The sequence below is a fragment of the Rhea pennata genome, chromosome 12 (assembly GCF_028389875.1).
Source record: "Rhea pennata isolate bPtePen1 chromosome 12, bPtePen1.pri, whole genome shotgun sequence".
Lineage (NCBI taxonomy): Eukaryota > Metazoa > Chordata > Aves > Rheiformes > Rheidae > Rhea > Rhea pennata.
The window spans coordinates 11,023,167-11,043,577 of NC_084674.1; the positions used below are offsets into that span (position 1 = coordinate 11,023,167).

The 20,411-nt window shown below is 60.4% G+C and overlaps 2 protein-coding genes across 5 annotated transcripts in view; both read right to left on the bottom strand.

Moving 5' to 3' along the window:
- Window positions 1-155: 155 nt before the first annotated feature.
- CPNE9 (copine family member 9) lies at window positions 156-8,513 on the bottom strand. The gene is made up of 20 exons (XM_062585905.1): window positions 8,437-8,513; window positions 6,421-6,557; window positions 6,295-6,341; window positions 5,917-6,020; window positions 5,722-5,761; window positions 4,629-4,705; window positions 4,470-4,533; window positions 4,250-4,353; window positions 4,060-4,164; window positions 3,394-3,435; window positions 3,218-3,293; window positions 3,089-3,142; window positions 2,957-3,018; window positions 2,730-2,776; window positions 2,466-2,647; window positions 1,820-1,947; window positions 1,648-1,750; window positions 1,430-1,487; window positions 1,217-1,290; window positions 156-1,112 (listed from the first exon to the last, which is right to left on the bottom strand). Exons 1-20 carry the CDS (start codon window positions 8,511-8,513, stop codon window positions 960-962), a joined length of 1,734 nt encoding a protein of 577 aa, XP_062441889.1. The 3' UTR covers window positions 156-959.
- A 322-nt stretch (window positions 8,514-8,835) lies between these two features.
- MTMR14 (myotubularin related protein 14) overlaps window positions 8,836-20,411 on the bottom strand; it is a 32,810-nt gene continuing 21,234 nt past the window's right edge. For all 4 annotated transcript variants that reach the window (XM_062585334.1, XM_062585338.1, XM_062585337.1 and 1 more), the window contains 3 exons: window positions 19,969-20,145; window positions 12,623-12,778; window positions 8,836-9,191 (listed from right to left, as the gene is read on the bottom strand). In XM_062585334.1, the coding sequence (XP_062441318.1) occupies window positions 9,014-9,191; window positions 12,623-12,778; window positions 19,969-20,145 (511 nt within the window). In that variant the 3' untranslated portion in view covers window positions 8,836-9,013. The remainder of the gene's footprint in view (window positions 9,192-12,622; window positions 12,779-19,968; window positions 20,146-20,411) is intronic.

A 20,411-nucleotide genomic window follows, 5' to 3' on the forward strand; every position in this document is an offset into this window, starting at 1 on the left:
CGCCCCGGGCCCGTTGCCGCCCCGCGCCGGCCTCCGAGGCGGCCCCGGCCCCGCCGAGCCCCGCCGCGGCCCGGGGTGGCCCCAGCGGCGGCGGCCGCGTCCCCGTCCCCGTCCCCCGCCCGGTGCCCCACAGACAGCGCAGCCGTCCCGGTTGGAGCAGTTTATTTACAGGGGTCGATGGTGGCAGCGCAGCCCCCCCGGCCGCCCGGGCCGGCTCGGGGGGCTCCGGAGCAGGAGGAGGCACTCAGCTGAGCTTTGGGGGCGCAGGTGGGAGCGGCGGGAGCCCCCCGGGGCCGGGGCAAACCGCCCCCCCGTAGGGAGGCTTCACCCCGGGGCAGCCCTCGTGCGCTGTTGGGGGGGCTGAGCCATCAGTGCCAGCGCTGCTCCCTGCCGGGGAGACCCGGGGGTGAGAGCGGGGCAGCGGGGCCGGAGCCCCGGCCCACGTCGAGGCGCCTCAGCTGCAGTCTTGGCTCTGCCTGGGCTGCTGGAAAAGGAGGGGGCTTTTCCGCGACAGCCCCCCAGCTGCGATGGCAGGGCTGGCTCGCAGGACCCGCGCCCGAGTCGTTCCTCTGCCTAACCGCGGCAGGCCGCAGCTCCCGCGGGCTGCGCGTCGGCCGCAGGGATGGGGGGTGGGGGGACGGGGGGACACCGACAGCAGAGGGGAGCGACAGAGCAGAGCCCCCACGCCAGGGCCGGGCCCCGCGCCCCCGGCAGAGTGGCGGGGGGGTGACGTGCTGGTCGCCAGCCCGGTGTCCGAGGAAGGGCAGCCCCAGCAGCCCCAGGCTCAGCGCCTGGCGGGGGCGATGCGTGTCCCGGGCGAGAGGAAGGGCCACGCGTGTCCTCGCCGCGCAGCGCCGCGCCGGCGGAGTGCCCTGCAGGCAGGCGGCGAAGCCAGCGCTGCTCGGGGGCGGCCAGGTTGCTTGTGCCAGCCGTGGGGCTCGCGGGCTGCCCGGGAGGCGCTACTGTGGGCCAGCCCGGCGGGGCTTGATGTCCCGCGTCTTCATGTAGGACAGCAGCTGCTCGGGGATCTCGGCCAGCACGTCCTTGGCCAGGCGGGCCATGCTCAGCACCTGGTTCCCCGAGTCGTCCACATAGTCTCGAAACGGCACAAACTGCGGGAGGACGGAGAGGGTGCCGGGGAAGGCGCTGGGGGCCGGCCCGGCATGGGGACGGTGAGCGCCCGGCCCCGCCGGTGCGGCTCCCCGCCGGCCCTTACCTGCACGATGTCCCTCTCGGCGTATCGGCCCCGGGAGGAGACCCGCACCTCATCGCCGTCCAGCTCCTCCATGGCTGGTGAGGACAGCGCCGCTGAGCGCCCCGGGCGGCTGCTCGGCCCTGGCCCTGGCCCCTCCCCAAAGCCCACCCTGCCCTGGGCGGCCAGCACGGAGCCAAACCGCAGCTCGCCCAGCGCCCGTGAGCCCCCGCTCACCGTCAAACTCAGCCGGCCCCACTCCCACGATGATGATGGACATCGGCAGGGCAGAAGCCTGCGGAGCAATGGCAGAGTCAACCCAGTGCAGCCCCTTGTGCCGGTCCCCCATCACCCGCTGTGTCCCCGGCGATCGGGCAGGGCTGCGCAGGTGGCACCTGAGCCAGCCACTGCGTGTGGCCATGGGCCCCTTGGGCCAGCCTGGCCAGGTCACTCACGCTGACGATGGCCTCCTTGGTCTGCAGCATGTCGGAGATGACGCCGTCGGTGATGATGAGGAGGACGTGGTACTGGGAGCCGTCGGTGACGTGGGCGGCCGCGCTGCAGGGACAGAGATGCAGAACCCCTCGGCTGGGTGCCGCGCACCCCGCGCGCCAGCGTGGCGCTCACCTGGCCACCTGGTTGATGACGGGCGCAAAGTTGGTGGGCCCGTAGAGCTGCACGGTGCGCAGGCTCTGCAGGTAGGACTCGAGGACACCATCGATGCCAGCGCAGCTGGGGTTCTCCGTGTTGTTGTTCTGTGGGCACAGCACGGCACGGCACGGGCGCTCGGGGCAGCCGTGGGCCCCGGCCCCACTGGGTGCCGCCCCGGGCCAATCGCTCGCCACCCTGGGTGGGTGCCCCATGAGCTGCCCTGCACCCTGGGATCCCCCTGTGCCCCCTGCTCAGGCTGCTGTGGGACCACGGAGCTGCGTCTGCCCTGCGCAGGGCCAGCCCTGCCCCATGGTGGGGGGGTCTGGGTCTATCCCTGCCCCATGGCAGGGAGGTCTGTTCTTACCCCAGCTCTGCCCCATAGCAAGGAGGTCTGGGTCCCCCCTTCCCCACCACAGGGAGGTGCGTGCTCTCTCCTCGTCCTGCCCCATGGCAGGGAGGTCTGGGTCCCCCACGTCCCACGGCGGGGAGATCCATGCTCTCTCCTCATCCTGCCCCACAGCAGGGAGGTCCATGCCCTCCCCTCGCCCTGCCCCACCGCAGGGATGTGTGGGTCCCCTGCCCCCCCAGCTGGGAAGTGCAGCCCCCGTGCCCCCCGGCGCACCAGGGGGAACTGGTGGGAGATCTTGCCGTCGGGCGGGAGCTTGGCACCGAAGCCGTAGGCGGGGAAGAGCTTGTCGCTGTCGTAGTCCTGGATGATCTCGCCGACGGCCTTCAGCGCCAGGGCGTAGGCGCTCAGCTGGTAGGGGCTCGCGTAGTGCAGCGAGGTGGGCTGCGACGGCAGCCCTGCGGCACAGCGCCGTCGGCACCCGCCCCCGGGCCCCCGGCCGCCCCCGGCGCCGAGCTCGCCCCGTGCCGCCGCGCTCACCGTTGGAGGCCGTGAAGTCGATGGCGACGGTGAAGTTCAGCTGCGTCCTTGGGGCAGAGCGGGGGGAATGCTGCCGGCCGCCTGCCGCGGGGCGTCCTCCAGCCCCGCGCCCTGGGGCATCCCCCCAGCCCCACGCTGCTCCCCAGCGGTGCGCTGCCCCCCAGCCCACCCCGGCGGCACCCGCACCGTCCTCGCCCCGTGTCCCGCGGGGCGCCGGCCCCACTCACCCGCCCCGGATGTAGTCAACGAAGGTGAACTCGGACTCCACGGAGAAGGAGAGCAGCGTGACCTGCGGGCAGGGCGGGCTGAGCACCAGCCCCGCGCCCGCCGGCCGCCCCACGCCTCCCGGCCCCACTCACGGTGCCCGAGTTGACGTATTTCTTCTTCTTGCATTTTTTCCGGGGGTTGAGCACCTGCTGGCGCAGGCGGGTCAGGGCACCGGCGCGCCGCTCGCCCCGCCGCCGGCCCCCCGGCCGCCCCGGCCCTACCTCGTACACCGTGAACTGGCTCTGGGCTCGCGAGAGCTCCCGGTAGCTGGTGGCGAACTCGCCGATGAAGTCGTGGCTGCGGGGCGAGCGCAGCGTTGGCGCCGGCCGGGGCACCCCACGGCCGGCCGGGCCCCCCGTGCCCGGCCAAGCCGCCGCCGCCTCCTGCCCGGCCTCACCTCCCGTCCCGGTCCCAGTCGTACACGTCTATCTTCACCGTCCTGAAAGGCAAAGGCGCCTGCTGGGACGGCCCCGCAGCAGCCCCCCGCGCCGCCGGGTGCCGCTTCTCGGGGAGGAGGCAAGCGGGGAAATTTGGGTCACCGCGGGGCCCGTGGGGAGGGGGAGGGGGAGGGAAGCCTTTACGTAATTTGGGCTGCAAGAAAGGATAAAAAACCCAGCAAGCAGCCGGCTCAGAGCTCCCCGCCACGCCGGATCTGCCCGCGCCCCGCTCTGTCCCCGCGGCTGCCCCTTTGTGTCGTCCCCGTCCCCACAGCTGCACCCTTGCGCCGTCCCCGTGGCTTTTCCCTTGCACCGTCCCCATCCCCACGGCTGCTCCCTTGCACTGTCCCCCTCCCTGTGGCTGCAGCCTTGCACCGTCCCACCAGCTGCAGCTTTGCACCGTCCCCACGGCCGTCCCCTTGCACCGTCCCTATCCCCACGGCTGCTCCCTTGTGCCATTCCCCATGGCTTTCCCCCGGCGCCGTCCCTGTGCCCCCAGCTGCCCCCTTGCTCTGTCCCCGTCCCTGTGGCTGCTCCCCTGTCCCCACTGCTGAACCCTCGCGCTGCCCCTGCAGCCGCCCGCCCCGCGCCGGCCCCCGGCCGCCCCCCGGCCGCCCCCGGCCCACCTGTCGTAGTCGCCGTTGCAGAGGGCGCGCACGGGGATGGTGAAGGGCTGCCACACCGGGTTCAGCGTGTTCTTCACCACCTCCGTCTTGTGGCAGATGGTGAAGCTGCGGGGACGGGACGGGGCGTCGGGGCGTGCGCCGCGCCACGGCACCGTGCCCAGCCCTGGTGGCGCCCGGGCCCCGCGCTCACGTGCCGTCCTCGTTGCTGCGGTAGAAGACGAGGAAGGGGTCCGATTTGCCGAAGAAGTCCTTCTTGTCCAGCTTGTTGGCGCACAGCTGCATCGTGACGATGTCCTGGGGACGGGGGCTGTCACCGCCGGCTGGACCCTCGCCCCGTGCCAGGACCAGCGCCGTCCCCACGGGCACCCTGCGCCTGTCCCCGCGCAGTGCCCGCCGCCACCGCCGCTCACCCGGCAGTTGCTCAGCTCCTCCGCCAGCAGCAGGATGCTCCCGCACCGCTTCCCCGGGACACCCCTGCGACGGCGAGAGGCGGCGGCTGGGCACGGGGGGGCTGCCGAGCGCGGGAGCCCGTCCCCGGGGCAGGGGCAGCCGGCACCGGCGACACTCACGTGAGGGCTCGCTCCAGGCGGCCCCGCTGGGACCCGATCACCTCGCCCAGCGCCACGAACGCCTGCCCCAGGAAGTCCTGCGCCGCGAGCGCCCGCCGTGAGGAGCGGGGATCCAGCCTCCTGGCACCCGCCCCGCGCCCCCGGCTGCTCCGGGGAGCTCCCCCTGCCCTGCCGCAGGGCCACCCCCTGCTCCTAGAGCCACGCCAAGCGCCCCAAACCCACCCCGTGGCCCAAGAGCCGCCTCGTAGCCCGAGACCTGCCCTGCACCTCCAGGGCCCTGGACCCATGTGGCACCGCCCAAGCACCACCCCACACCCCTCAACCCACCCTGCACCTGCAGGATCCATCCTGCACCCCCTAGAGCCATGAGCCATAGACCCCTCTGGTACCCCCCCAAGGACCACCCCACACCCCTCAACCCACTCTGTACCTGCAGGACCCATCCTGCACCCCTGGAGCCATGAGCCATAGACCCCTCCAGCACCCTCCAAGGACCACCCCACACTCCTCAACCCACCCAGGCCGCACAGCCACTCCATGCCCCCAAGGCCACACCACATACTGTGGACCATCCTGGACCCATCTTGCACCCCTAGAGCAGTTCCACCTGTCCTGAGCCCGTTCTTCACCCTCAGGGCCACCCTGTGTCCCCTGGGCCAGCCTATGTGCCCTGGGCCATCCTGCACCACCCCAAAGCCACCCCACGAGCCCTGGACACCTCCCACATCCCCAGGACCACCCCGCACCCCTGACCATACCCCATGTCCCCAGGGCCACCCCATGGCTCTAAAGTCCCCTCTTGTGCCCTGGACCCACCCTGTATCCGCAGGACAACCCTGATCCCCCAGGACCCCTCTAGGGAGACTGCTCCCCAGGGAGGCGCAGGGGCCGGCGCGAGGCTGGCACCTACCTTCTGCCAGTCCCAGTGCGGCACGGAGAGGCCAAGAGCGTGTCAGAGCCCCCCAGGGAGACAGGCCCCGTGCTGGGGCATGGGGGACCCGCCGATACCCCGGCAGCAGCGCGCCCGTGCGGGCCACGGAGCCCAGGATGCCCGGGGCTGCTCGCCCCCGGCAGCAGCGCGGGCCGCGCTCACCTGCTTGTAGACGTTGCAGCTCCTGGAGTCCACGTTGTAGCTGGCGGCGGGGAGAGGGCAGCGTGAGAGCCCCGCGGCGCCCTGGCACCCAGCGGCCCGTGGGGAAACTCGGCGGGACCCGCGGGAAAACCCGGGAAACATTTTCCCGGGCCCCCGGGGCTGCTATTGCCGCCGCGGCCGGGCGCCACCACTCACACGTCGAAGCGGAGGTTCTGCTTCTCCTCGAAGTAGTAATCGAGGACAAACTTGCGGACGAAGTCGGGGTTCAGGGTGTTGTCGATCACCTCGGTGCGCCCGAACTGGGGGGAGAGGGGTGAGGGCAGCCCCGAGCCTTGCACCCCCCCCGGCCCCCGCGGCCCCTCCTGGCTGCAGCCGCTAATCCCGGCGCGGGGATTAGCGCTGGCGGCGGGGGGATCCTTAGCGTGGAAGCGGGCGGCCATATGGGCTCGGGGAGTGAGCCGGGAGCGAGCTGGCGGCTGCGGGAGCCTGGCCGTGGGGCCCGTGCCCAGGACCCCGCGGGTGCCTGGGGCCCGGCGAGAGGGCCGAGCTGCCCGCGCCGGGGGCCGCGCTCACCTCCTTCCACTCGCTGCTCCCGGCTCCCTGCACGAAGAGGATCACCACTGCGGAGAGAGGAGCCGAGCGGAGCCGTGCGGCGCCGGCGGCTCGGCCCGGCGCCTCCCCGCGGCCCCCGCCGCCTACCTGGGTCGGACTTGGAGAAGGTGTCCATGTCCAGCAGGTTCCTGGGGAGACAGAGCGGGAGCTCTGGGGCTGGGAGGAGCCGGAGGCGCCCGCCCCGACAGCTGCCCCGCGGTCGGACGCCGTCCCCCTCCACGACCCTGAATGGCCCCTTCTCGCCGGCGAGAACGGGAGCAGCTCGGCTCCTTGGACGCTCTCATTTTTGCCGTGTCCTTCCCTGCCATCACCTCCGCTGGGCGCGAAGCCTTCGGCCTCGCGGGGCATCGCTGTGACAAGCCCCCAGGTTGGTGGCAGGCCGGCAGCCGAGGCCCCCCGGTGCCTGGCACAGCCGCTGGGCCACGCAGAGACCTCGCGGCGCCAAGAGCGCAGCCCTTGCCGCTTGCCCAGCGCCGCGCACCGAGGGGCAGCCTGGGCACGGGCGCGCTGTGCCGGGAGCCGTGGGGACCGTGCCAGCGGGTGCCTGCAGGGTGGGCAGGGCGGCGGCGGGCTCGGCACGACCGCTGGGAGCACAGGGAGCGGCGGCTCCAGCTCTGACGGTGATTGAACATGACGGAGAACCCATTTAGAGGATGAAATTTTCCCCGGCGCAGTCGCTAATGGCTGAGCGCCCGTCGCACCCCGGCAGCGGGAGCACCGCTAAGGGGGAGGCCGGGAGAAGCGCACGAGCAAGGCGAAAGCAGGCACTTAGCAGCGTCTGGGCGGCCCGCGGCAGCCGCAGCCGGGGTGCTTCCATCGCTGCAGTTCGCGTGCTTCGACGCCACGGAGCGCCGGGGGCCGCGGCCAGCTCCGCCGGGACCCTTCCTGCCCCCCAGGGCTGCTGCGGAGGCTGCTGGGACTTGGCCGTGGTCTGTCCAGCTCCCCCACGCCGGGCACGGCAGGGCCGGGGCGCAGAGGGGAGCCCCTGCGGGCTCTGCCGGCACCCCGACCCGGCCCTCGGCTCCCTCCAGGAGTGCTCCCTGGACACCGCTGCCCGGAGGTGCCACATCCCCGCTGGCACCAGCGGCCGGGGCAGGAGCCCGCGGGGTTTGCACGGGAGCCACCACGGCTTTGCCACCACAGGGGCTGGCAGGGAGCGAGGGAGCAGCCTCGGAGAGGGGCGCAGCAGCCCCCAGCACAGGATGCTGAGCCAGGCACCCAGCAGCACAGGCCAATGGCTCTCTGGCACAGCTGGATCCACATCTGTCACCTCCCCGAGGAGACGTGGTCCGGCCACAGCTGCGGAGCCGACAGGGACCAGAGTTTGCAGGTAGGGGCACGTCAGAGCTGCTCAGTGCGGGGCAGGGATACACCGGGACACGGAGAGGTGCAAAGTGCAGGGCACGGTTCCGTGCCGGCTGCGGGCCTCCCCTGCGTCCCCCGGACAGCTGGCACCAGCCCCCACTCCCCGGCCACCCTGGCACCTGTGGGCAGGACCTTCCCCAGCCCCAGGCAGCGAGGCCGGCGGTTCTCTGCAGGGCTATTTTTAACCACCGACGGATTCGTTCGGCAGCCACCGGCCAGCCCTGCAGACCCCAGCAGGAGCTGCGGGCAGGGAGCAACGGCTCCCCGGCCCGCGCACACCGACCCGGCCGGCCAGGCGCGCGGCTGGCCCGAGCCCGGCCAGCACCGCTGCTCGCACCCTGCCGTCCCGTGCCCCGAGCGCCCTGCGAGCTGGGTGCCAGGGCAGCGGCTCCCACGGAACAGCTGCTAGGAGCTGTGTCCCGCCGAGCCGTGCCAGGCTCCAGTGCGCGCCGGACCCCTCGGGGGGCAGACCTCGCTGCCGGGGGCGCCGGGTGCCCGGAGCGAGGCTGGGGCTGAGCAGGGCAACGCGGTGAGGCAGCAGCAGCAGCCCGTCCCCACGGGGGATGGAGGGCAGCAGCCGACGGGAGCGGGCGCCGTGGGCAACCCGCACTCAGCCGCGGGTCCACGTGCTTTTGGCACCCACCCGCTGGGGGGGGGGGGGGGGAACACACGCACGACCACGCAGGCACCCACCCGCGCCCGGGGGGCCCGTCCCGCCCCACCCCCGCCGCCGCTCACCGGCAGGACACGGTGAGCTCCACCTTGGTGCCCGGGACGCTGCCGGGCGCCGGCTCCAGCGCTCCCGGAGTCGCCATCCCCGCGCGGGCGCCGCCGCTGCTCCGCGCCGCCGCCTCCCGCGCCGCGCCGCCCCGCCGAGGCGGGCGCGCCGGGGGCGGGCACGGGCGCGGCGGCCCCGGCCCGGGCCCCGCCCGCCTCGGGCGGCCCCGGCTCAGCCCGCAGCCCCCGGCGGCGGCGGCGGCGGCTCCTCCCGCCGGGAGCCCCGTCCGGGGGCGCGGAGCCGTTCCGGGGCCGCCGCTCCCGGAGCGTGGGCCGCGCTATTCCTAGCGAGCGGCTCCCCCCGGCACCCCCCACCCGCAGCCCAAACACGAGGCACCGCGGGGACGGCACAGACGCCTTTACTGCACCGAGCCGCCGGAGCCCCCCGCGCGCCCCCGGCCCCGCGCACACGGGCGGCCGCGTGCAGAAGGCTGCGGGCGCCGGAGCCGCGCGAAGCGCCGGAGCCGCGCGAGGCGCCGGCTCGGGGCTCGGCCGCGGGGGCTCGCCAGCCCTGGTGGTCTGTCCAAGAGGGCCGCGCTCAGAGCGTGCTGGCGCCCCTCAGGCCCACGCCCCGCACGAACTGCTCGAGGAGGCCGCCGATGGCGCCCGAGGGGCTGGCGGGCACGGCCTTCAGGCCGATGGTGCGGCTGTAGCTGGCCAGAAAGGCAGAACGCACTTCCTCCAGGCGGGACTCGCGGTCGCTCGCCGTCACCAGCCTAGGAGACAGAAAGGGAAGGTGAGCATCTCCAGCCCCAGCGGCGGCCTCCCCTCCTCCGGCCCCAGCTCCCGGTCCCTCCCCGAGGCTGGAGGACGCACGCAGGGGTAAGGGCCTGGTCCCTGCCCCAGCGCAGGGCGGCAGCCAGGCAGCAGCACACCACTGCCCACCCAGGGGCAGCGCCTGCCCCACAACCCCAGGCTGTGGCGCCTGGAGCCATTGCCTTTGTCTCCCGCGCTGGGATCTCCTCCTTCAGCGCCACCCGTTTCTCCTCCTGCCATGGTCCTCAGCAGGATGTGGCTCCTATACAAAGTGTTGCTTTCGCCAAGCCTGCTCCGGTTGACGTCAGCCCCCTGGGCCAGCTCTCCCCCTTTTTCACACAGTGTTTCCAGATGGAGTCTATCCACATGTGTATTATCTGGACAGCTGCTTCCAACCTCTTTGCAATCCTCCCTGGCTTCCCGCACACCACTGCCCCCAGGCTCTCTACCTGGCACACCCTCGGACTAGCACAGACACCTCTGCAGACCTGGGGACTGGTCTGGCTAAGTGAGAGGAGTCAGACAAGGTGATAAAAATCCCAAGGAGCTCCAGCCATGGGAAGAGGAGAGCCAGATGACGTTTTACTTCTGTTCCGTGGCAAGGCTGCTCTGTGCAAGCAGGAGTACTGTACGCAGAGTAGGGCATGGCTTCCCCAAGGACCTGCTCTCCTCTCCAGCTGATCTGTGCACTTGGTTAGCGGTGGGGGAAGAGACAGGACAAAATGTAGCATTTCAGATGACAGCATGGCAGAAAGCAAGACTATGGTTCAAAGGCTTCTGCCCCAAGTGCTCAGGCCTGAACCAGTCCTTGCTGTGTGTCTCCATAACATGTCAGTGGCTCCCAGAGAGCGTAAGACATTCCTCAAAGGTCACTCCAAGGGCACAATGCAAACCTGCCCATAAAGTATTCTCTTTAATCTCTCCAGTGCCTGGGCTGGCTATAAATTGGCACAGCTAATTTGAATGGAAGTGTTAACCACCCACAGCCAACAGTTTCAATCCGGAAACAGCAGCAAGAAGATAGGGTAGGAAGCCTATAAACAGCAAGCGATGCCGAGGCAGCCAACCGGGCCGCTGTTTACAGTGTCTGATAACGAAGAGAAGCTGGAGGGTAAAGTAAAAAGGCAACATATCAAAACACATAAAAAGATGCTTTTTGGCAACCTAATTAGAATGTGGAACTCTCAGACCTGCTAACGTTAAGAAACAGGCTACATCACAGCTGGATTTGCTTGTACCCAGAGTTCAATAATCTTAAATGCCACATGCAGAGAGGCAAGTTAGGGTGTGTGCCAGGCTTAGGTCCTGTGGCTTTTGGCTTTCACACCTCTTTGCAGAGTGGACTCTTTATTTAGACTCTTAGGTTTCTTAACTTAAGGTAACTTAGAAGAACTTAGGATACTTAAGGATCTCGCACACAAGGGTGCAGGTTCAAGCAGCAGACCACTGCCAGGTACCAGAGAAGCCCTGTGGACCAGCTGCACCACTTCAGTGAACAGTCCAAACAGCAAAGCAGGTTGTAGTTGTGCTTCTTTCCTAAATGGCGCTCTGCCCTGCTACGTATCCGAGAGCCTGTATGCTCCAGTCTTCAAATAGGGGTACAGGATGAGATGAGACAGTCAAAGCCGAGTAAATCCAAGTAAATCCTGACAAGCCCCAAACAGGCATGAGGAAGTAGGGTGTGAAAAGCATACCTTCATCACAAACTGCCACCAATTCATGAGATGTAAAGTGGGAACCTAAATGGAATATAATTTCCAAGAGCTCCTACTGTTCTGGGCTGCAACAAATTGGAATAAAACCATCGTGGGCTCCTAAGAAAACAGCTGATGCACAGCAGAGAGAATCCAAGCCCTGGGACAGGCTCAAAGCAATATCCTCAGTAATTCTTCCTCTTGGAGGCATTTCCAAAACACCAGCCTGGTCCCAGCACCTGCAATCGAGCAATCCCCAGCCCAAGAGCATAGGACCACACAGTTTCAGTGAAGACGTGTCTAGGGAAAAGCATTCTTAGCATCTGCTCTGCATCTAAGGGAGTGCAGAACCTCCCTTTGAGCCTGTCAATCCCAAGCAGCTAGACTCCAGATTGCAAGAGCCTACATTTGGCAGAGTCAGAGTGATACAATAGCTCCTTCTTTGCTACATCCCCAATCCAGATTCAATGCTATCAGAGTACACCAGCTCAACTTTAAATCACATTTCTCTCTACTGATTTTCCTACTCTGATATTAGACTGAAATCCAAGAAGCGCAGCAGTGGACTCCCTGGCTATCAGTGGCCATCAGCACAGCAAGGTTCAGAGGATGATAAAGGAGTCACTACTTCAGCCTCCCTTCTCAGTGAGCGTCTCGTTCTGCTCCCTCAACTTCTCTAAACAATTGCAAGAGTGTGGCGTGTTCTCGTGAAAGGAGAAAATGGGTGTTGCATTGTCAGGAGGTCCCAGCAAGGCCACGTCAGACGTTCCTCACGATTCCTCTACCTGCTAATTCATTGGTCTTGGAAGTTCACCATGATACAGGAGTGGCTGCTCTGGTTCTGCTCAGTGGGACAGCAAACAGCCACACGAGAAGTTGAGCCAGGCCAGCTAGCTTGTTTCACAGGAGATACTTGTTTTTGCATCTCTTGCCCTCTGCCTCCAAAGCATGTGCTCTCGGTAAAGGGACTGCAAACATTCAGCAGCACATCTCAAGAACAGTTAGCTAGCGGCAGCACTCAATCTGCCATTTCATAGTTTCTTGACCGAAAGTCTGCAGCCTGGAGACACAAGCCAAGGTTCTCCCCTAGTGCAATTAAAGCACATCTCCTGTCTTTCAAGTTTCCACAGAGGTGACTTTCTATTTGGGAAGGAACATTTGCCTCCCAGCCATTTTACACAGCAACCCTTGAAACACACAGCAGGATGCAGGGTCTGTGCTACTCTGCACTGCCTAGACACAGCAGCTGCAAATGACGCTGCAGTTGGACAAACTCAGGGGTGACAGAATGAGAGTCCCCCCTCTTACTGCAGCACAGGTCTGAACCCGTGGGAGATGGAGATGAGCAAGATCTAAAAGCAAGAGAGCCTGGCTAACCAAGTCCCGTCCTGGCAAGTATGCACCCCCAAATTCAGTAAGCTATGCCCGAATTCAGTGTGCTCAGGGAGGAGAGAGAAGGACCCTTTACTACAGAAAGTAAAGCGCCCCAGCTCCCATCATTAAGCAGAGAAAACGTTGGTTTCTCTCAGTGCCCAGTGAAGAGCATTCAGTGATGGCATTTGTGGGTGCAAAGCATCAAAGCAGGGAAGATGGGACAGCCTGTCACAGGCTCCCAGGTGTCTCCAGAAGTGCCGAAGGTCCAGTGCTCGCAGCCAGCCGTGAGACCCAAGAAGAGATCTTGCATTTGAGACACTTACAGGCAAGTGCTAGGGAACTCATCCGGGAAGCTGCAAGGGAGAGAAGCATCTGCGCTCAGGATTGCCTGCTCCTGAATACTGCCACACCCTGTCACCATCTGCCAGCTGCCAAAGTCTGTGGAAACGGAAGATCCGGGCAGAGAATGGTCCGCTGATCTGGGGCAGAGAGAGAGGGAGACGGCGCAATCAGTCAGGTCATTCAGCCACATGCCTTTCACTAGCTCTGGTGCCAGGGACATGCTGGGCTGACCGCCAGCAGCATCTGTGCCAGCAGCTTTGACACTCTGGGACCGGGATGCAACATGCAGTTCTGGCTCAGCCCCAAGACAAACCTTTCCTTTGAAAGGGAGGGGAAAGCCAAGCTGGCTGGGGCTGATGAAGCAGAAAAAGTCCACTGTAAGCTGGACAGGACAAAGCTAGCAAGAAGCAGATGGCCATGCAGAACTGTGAAACCCATTAGCAAGATGCAGCAGCACATCCTGCCCCAAATCCCTCAAAAATGAGGATGCAGCACTGTCTGAGGGGCATCCACCAGTTGCCTATTTCAGCTCTTAGCATATAGCTGTGCGATGGCAAGGCCCGATGGAGGATCAAGGTAGTGACTTGGTTGGTAGTAGGGAAGACTTAGAGACCCTTAGTCCTGCAATTAGAAAGCAGATCACTCCTGAGGCATTAACAGCAGTTCTGAACAAAGCAAGTCACTGCTCCATGTTTCCCCAGGGCACCCACCTACCACAGCATCTGCAGACTTTTGTATTCCTGCATTAGAAGAATGGACTGTGTCAGAAGCCAGGTGATAAAACACCTTTAGGACAGAAAAAACAGCCTAGGGAAGGACAGTTGTTCAACACATGCAGCCTCCCAGTAGGAAAGGAAGCAGCAGCAAATCCGATGTACGAATTGGAGGAGTCCCTCAAAAATCTCAGAGGAAAAGCCACAATCACTTGAGATAAATCCAGAGCTCTTGGATGTCCAAGGAGCAAGTAATTGCTGTGCCCTGTTGCACAGCAAAGTGTACGTAGCTGGAAGCACAGCCTGTGGCTGAGCTACTCAATTACACACTACCCAGATCTTCCGGATAATTTATCTGAGATCTGCTGGGCAGAAAGCAGTGCAATAGCTCCAGCTCTGCTGGGCCAGGTACTTGCACGCTGTCTTCACAGCTAAGAATAGCAGTGGCGCACTGCAGCTGCTCCCCAAGAGACCAGAAGAACAGCAAGAAATACAGGATTTCCCACAGCAATAAGGACCTCAGCAAGACTGGAATGGGGGACCAGGGGCAATCTAATTGCAATCTAGATCTAAGCCTAAGCCTGCCGCTTAAGTAGTCTAACCAATATATCCAAATTTGAGAAGTCTGAAACATGGTCCTGAGCTGGATGTACAAGCAGAGAACGGAAAATTAGAGAGCTCATTACATATTAGTTTTCCAGCAGTCAAGAGGTCTGCAGGCAGTGGGCTTGGGCAGAAGGGATGTAGACCTTCTGTAGGTTGCTGTCAGAGATGAAACAAGTTGTTGAAAAGAGCATTGGGTTGGGGCGAAGCACAAAAAAAGGTTTTGAAGAGGGTGAGTCTGGAATGGCAGAGACAGGCCAAGGAGGACTTGAGCTACAGCAGTGAAGATGAAAAGAACTGAATAGAGCTCTACAGGACTTGTGAAGGGACTGCAGGATCAGCAGCCTGCGTAGACTCTGACCACACAGTAAGCAGAGGAGCAAGACATAATCCAGGGCATCAGGGACAACAAAAAAAGCACTTTGTTTGCCTCCATTGCTCCTTGTCTGGCCCTGAAGGAAAGGCAATGTTTCCAGGCTCCCCATCTCTCTAACCAACCCGGAGAACAACGGGGAACCCCATCCCAAAGCACTAGCCCAGGAGATTGCTCCACTGTATCAATTAGTACAGAACTGCATGCCATGCACTGCTCTATCCTCTCCTTTAGGCTAGTCCAGGCAGCTAAGAATTAGTCAAATTACATCTAACCTAATAGTAGAGATGTCTAGGAGTTAAAGGCAGCCAATTCTGCCTCTCACCTCCAAGCTGAAGAAAAAAATCACTTGCTGCCCAAGTGAACAAACTAACCAATTCTGCAATGAGTCCAGACCATCCTTCTCCTGGTTTAGATACCTAGGTGCAGCCATCAAAGCAAAGACACTGTGGCAGTTTCCCCCTCTATGTCCAATACCTTCTCAAGGGAGGCTCCTGAGGAAGTGTCACAATCAACAAGCATCTTAGTCTCTAGAGACAGCAAGACCCAAGGCTGGGTCAGGCAAGCAGGGAGGGCACGATGGGAAATCTTGTGCTACTGGCAGTCAGAGAGAGGCCACAGATTTGGGACTTCCACAAGGGTCCTGCTCAGCAGCAGGTGAGCTTAAAAACTGAGCTTGGGCTTGAGACCAAGATTAAATCTCTAAGTTGACTGCATCACAGTGCAGTCCACCCAATGCTAAAGATGAAAATTTTCCTTTCACTTCTGTCTGCAACCCCTGAAGACTTTTAGTAAAGTCTTGCTGCAGAGGCTCAAGAAAAAGGCTTCAGTGAGGCTCCAGAGGAAGCTGTGGACAGCTGATACCAGGTCCAATCTCCAAGTCTGTAAGAACAGCTTTGCAACACAGTACAGCCATGCCAGATGCTGGCTAGTTGTGAGGGCAGTGCAGAGGGTCTTGGGAAGCAGCTGGACTGCTGCAGTAAAACTGACATGGTTGTTAGGCGAGAAAAGATACAGCAGGTCTTCAAATCAGTGCACATACCAAAGACATTTAATGGCAAACGGAAAGACAGAATGAAAGCAAGCTTCGAACACCCACCTCTTCATATCCAGAGTGGGAAGAGACTCCCTCAAAAGTGCAAGATTAACAAAATTAGATTAGCAAAACAGAAATGAGCCGCAAGCTGTTCCTTCACACAAGGAAGGACCGTTAGCAGGCCATAAACTGGCAACTCCTAGCCTGGAATGGTTCCTTTTAATTAGGTCAGTGCTTCCCATGCAACATGCTGCACAAAATAGAGTATTTTAGAGCACACGGACACCCGCTTACCAGAGGACAGCCAATATAAGAGGCAGAGCAGCAATTGGGGATTCTTCTATTTCTTAATGTGAGCAAGTCAGCTGCCAAGTTCCCAACAGCTAGGCTCACATCTTACCTTGTTCTGCCCTCCCTTGCCTGCTGTATTCCCACATACTTTGGACGACTCGGAAAGTGGCTCATTTGCCAGTACATATTCCGTGCCTCAAATTCAAGCATTAGCTATTAGCACAGCCATTAAAATTAGAGAACCAGATGCTTGAAGAGAGGCTCAGATTTGGAGGTACCATACGCACAGACTGTAGCAACCTGGCAAGGAGGGCAGTCCTTCCCACCTTTGCGTGGGAACAATTGGCAAGGAACACTTGGCAGTGAGCTGTACTGACAACCCCGGCTGAATCCCAGCCAGTTATCTACACACCAGGTCAATGCTGTAAGAGCCTGAGCGGGCCACAGTCCTCTGTGAGCACAACCGTTCTTGCTCGCAGTACGGCCACATGCCAACCAGAGTCCTGGCAAGCCTGTGTTGTGGCATAATCAGTGCAACAGTTCCAGAAAACATTCCGGTAAACAATTCCTTTCCTGCTGTGGTCACTATGCTGTCATATGGCAGATCTGCCTTCCAAGCCAGGTGGGTACACGGAGCAAGACAGGTGCTGCATGCACCGTCTTACCACTATTAACCAAACACCCCAAAGCCAAGGGACAGCAGTTTCTCAGTCCTCCTTTGCATTCATTGCACTTTCTCTAAAACTACATCTGAACCATCTGCAGCCCCTTAAGTGAGGGAGTTCTGTGAGTGGTGGCCAAAGCAGATCCCCCATGACTTAACTCCTGTATATCTCGACTCTTTAGAGGCTACAATACTTTGGGTTTTATTTAATTGACTTAGCAAAAGCATATTCAAGCAAAGATTATCCAGTTGCTAATCCACATCAGTAATGTGTGCACACACACTAAATCCCTGACATAGATAAAAGGTTTTTCTGCAGTATCATAGGACACAGACCATTAGAGTCAAATGCAAAGACAGGACACTGTTTGCAAGCCACTACCCACTCACATGCAGCAAGTTACAGCCAATGCATGCTGTCTGCTACACTTCAGAGCTCTTAATTTGTAGAAAAGCAAGCACCTTGTCCTACTGTGCAAATAACCTATGCATTATCTTCACATGTGTTTGTGCTTGGACATGATACTACCATTGCACTGGAACAAGCTAGAAAGACTGTCTATTGAGAACGTGGCATTTGAATTTGCCTTTGAAATACTTTGCCTGATAAGGATCATCCAGGCACTTACAGGTACCCAGGACCCTTGGATCAGAGCAGGACTTGGAAGATTGGCTGGTGAGATGAAGGCAGCAGCAGACCACTGTCACGGCCCACAGAGAAGAGGCGCTTGGCTCACACTGCCTGTCTTGGCTTTTGCAACTCTTTCCTTTAGGACAACCCAATTGCTTCTCCCTGGTGTCCACCCAGGCTCTGCTCACTTGAGCCAGCTTGCTTTCCTATTCACTCCTGAGTTCACCTGCCTGACAGCACATGGACTGGACAGTTTATGTGCACTGCCTGAAGGCTGCCTGCTGGCATTTTACAAGCAACCATTTTTTCTCTACTGCTGCTGCAGTGGTTAAGTGTTTTGTTGCTATGGCCACACAACCAGAGGATTAGAAAGTCAAGTACAGTAGTTTCTTCATCTTAAAAGCCTTCGGTGTTAACCTGCAATGGCACTATCAAGATGAAGGTATTTTTGGTATCATTAGTCTCCGCGCACCAGACTCCATCCTAGTCCCACCATTTTGCAGAGGGTTAAGGGAGAAAGCTTACTCCTTCCTTCCACCAGATACACTGCTTCTCCCTCCACAAAATGGGTCGCCCTTCCTCCTTCCAGGATGGAGAATGGTGGCTGAAGATACTGTGATATCCATTACCTGCATGGAGTTCACCAGGCAGATTCAGACTGTCTGAACAGGGAGACCAAAGCCAACTAGCATGATGTAGCCCCTCTCTTTCTGGAGATAAAAAACATCACGTTCAGGCCTCAAAAGGTGCAAGCCACGTCAGCACTGACAAGGCAATGCATTGCTCCAAGCCCTCAGCCAGCAGAACTGTTACCAGTGTTATCCCAGGGAAAGCAGGCAGGGCACAGACCAGAGTCTGGCTGATCAGGCAGGGAACCATGAGGCAGAGGAGCATAAACATGCCAGAAGACTTGGTTTGAAAAAGCAGCTCAGTTCAGTCGTTGCCTTGACAATTCCACCCACTCCTTGCAGGGTCCCCCGGCTTATTTCCTCTAGCTTGCACACAGAGAGGAGTAGAGGAAACCCAGGTGACACCAGAGAAGAAGGAAGCGTACAAGTGCCCACACAATTGCCACGCAGCATCAACATGGCAGATCAGCCATCTTTGCATACAGCTGACTTCACCACTACGGCCTCACAACTGATTTCCTTCTCCCATCCTCTTCATTTCAAGCATTGCAAGAAAAGTCTCTTTTTATCCCCTATTCCCCCTTATGCACCCTTTTTCCCAGCTCAGCCCTTCACAGTGCCTGGTTCGTAAACGTGACAACCAGCGTGACTTTGCTGTGTACTGAAGGGTTATTAGGGCTTTATGCCAAGCCAAACACTAGCATGAGGATCAGGAGGAAGTGTTCCTAGTGGAATACACAGAACATTTACTTCTTACAATAATGGCAGAAGACTACAACTCCTTCTCAGAGGTTTTGTTGTTGGGTGCAAGGAAAGGCCAGCCGCAAGGACATTGGCCTGGAAGTAACAAGCTTCCCCGCCATGGTTGCCTGCTGCCTCAAACTCTGAGGACCCAGGCTCCAAATGCCTGGTACCAGTGGGCACTAATCATCTAAACCTGAAAAGGTACCACATCCAGTCACAGCCAGAGGACAGGTTAAGTGCTGGCTTTACCAGTGCTGAGTCCCTGGAACGCAATTCCCAGGGACTGTGGCCCCCCCACCTCTTGTTCCAGGGGTGCTTTTCTGCCTGTTTTATTTCTCTTCTTCACTCTCACAGAGTGGAGTCCAGCTGACGCATTATAAACAGCTTCTGCCACAGCACTGCTGCAAGCTCACTACCAGGCAGTTTATGTAGCCCATAACTGAACACACTGCTAGGTTTTAGCACGGCATGAGACCACACACAGGGCTTACGTTAGTAGTATTAATGTTCTGCACAAAGGCAGCTTCCAAGACAAGCTGCACTCTCAGTGTTTTTCTCTTCTTGGGAGACTCATTTCATCTTTCAAAGAATACAGAGGTGAGCCCAGTAACAACTTAAAACCATCCTATTTATCTCTTTCTTGAGGGAGAACAGCTCACATCATTTCTGAAGACTGTCAGACAGCGATTTTTCTCTGTAATCAAGAAACTTGGTAGGAAAATCCTATAATTTTTCTATGGTTTACTTGTTTGTCACTTTATTTTGCATGTGATAAGAGAGCAATAATGTTTGGCTGGTGGCTGTTCTGATGTGAATCACTAGAAAGAGACTCAACAGCAAATCTGCAGAGACCGCACAAGTGTTTGATGCTGTTAAAAGCAACCTCTTATCTAAGAGTCTCTTATCCCCCATTGGCCTAAGCACATGGCGCTTGCTCCACAGGCTCTGCTCGCTCTTCCCCTCGCCCAGCTCGTTGCTCTGCTTTGCCCTACCACAGCACCAGATTTTGGAAGGGTGCCAGAATGTCCTTTGTTATGGCATGAGATTAGGCCGAGGTCCAGGCTCCCCACTTCCCGGCTGCGCAGTGGGGACGCACAGCCTCCCAGCTGAAATCCTTTGTGCTGTTGCAACACTCAGCCAGCTCCCAGTGGATTCTACCTTTGCTTGCCACTGGCACCTGGAGTTTTTCACCCTGCAGTGTCAGGAAGGTTAGCAGATGGAAAGGGAGACAGGAATAGATGCAGAGTTGGGTCTGCTTGGCTTGAGACGATTTGCCTCCCACACAGCCCTTAACCATTTCATATCCCTGTGAATGCATTTGACAGAGACAGTGCTGCACAACCCAAGCACGCAGGACGCAGAGATGCCAGACCTTGCAGAGTTGAGGTACACACTGGGGACAAGCAGAACCAACACCAGGCTGTTAGCACAGTTCCTCTCTCCTCTAAACGAGCTGAGGCAGAAATTTCTTGGTTAGTGGCCAGCACTACACAACAAGTCAGGCTAGAGAGGAACAGTCTTCCTGGCCTCAAGTTCTACAAACCCATGTATTCCAAGCTTCTCAGAGCTACAAAAATGCAGCCAGTTCTCCCTTTGCCAGACACTAGTTTTGCTGAGAAATGCTCTACTCCATCTCATCTCACCTGGATTTGGGCACCTCCAGTGGGCTACTTCCAATCCTCAGGAAGTTATCAGAGTGGGTTGATGAGGAAGAGCTGGAGGACTTCACTTCAACCATCCCTGTAGAAAGCAGCCTGTCTTCAGACTGCTGTGCCCGACTCCAGAGCACAGCTTGCGGTGATGATGCACAGCTCTTCCTCCTGTGGGATGGATGACCTGGGTGAGAAAGCTCTTTCCTCACATTTTCCAACCAGGAAGCCTTTCCACATCAGGCCAGATTTTATCCCAGCAGCTATAAAGCTCTTGTGCCCACTGAACCTGCTTTCCTCCCCCCCAGAGAACCATGAGTCACGGGTAACTGCTCGGTGATGGCGGTACACAGTGCTCAACCCAACTTAGCCCATTCTTTTGTAGATCACCGTCCATGTGACCTGGAAATCGGAGACAGGAGAATGCATCAGCCCAC

What these genes read in the sequence shown, in the direction of transcription:
- CPNE9 (XM_062585905.1), bottom strand. Translation starts at nt 8,513, where the DNA reads ATGGCGACTCCGGGAGCGCTGGAGCCGGCGCCCGGCAGCGTCCCGGGC. An exon ending in CCAAGGAGGCCATCGTCAGC is followed by an intron (nt 1,488 to 1,647) that starts GTGAGTGACCTG and finishes ATTGCTCCGCAG; the next exon opens with GCTTCTGCCCTGCCGATGTC. An exon ending in GGGGCCGGCTGAGTTTGACG is followed by an intron (nt 1,291 to 1,429) that starts GTGAGCGGGGGC and finishes TGTCCTCACCAG; the next exon opens with CCATGGAGGAGCTGGACGGC.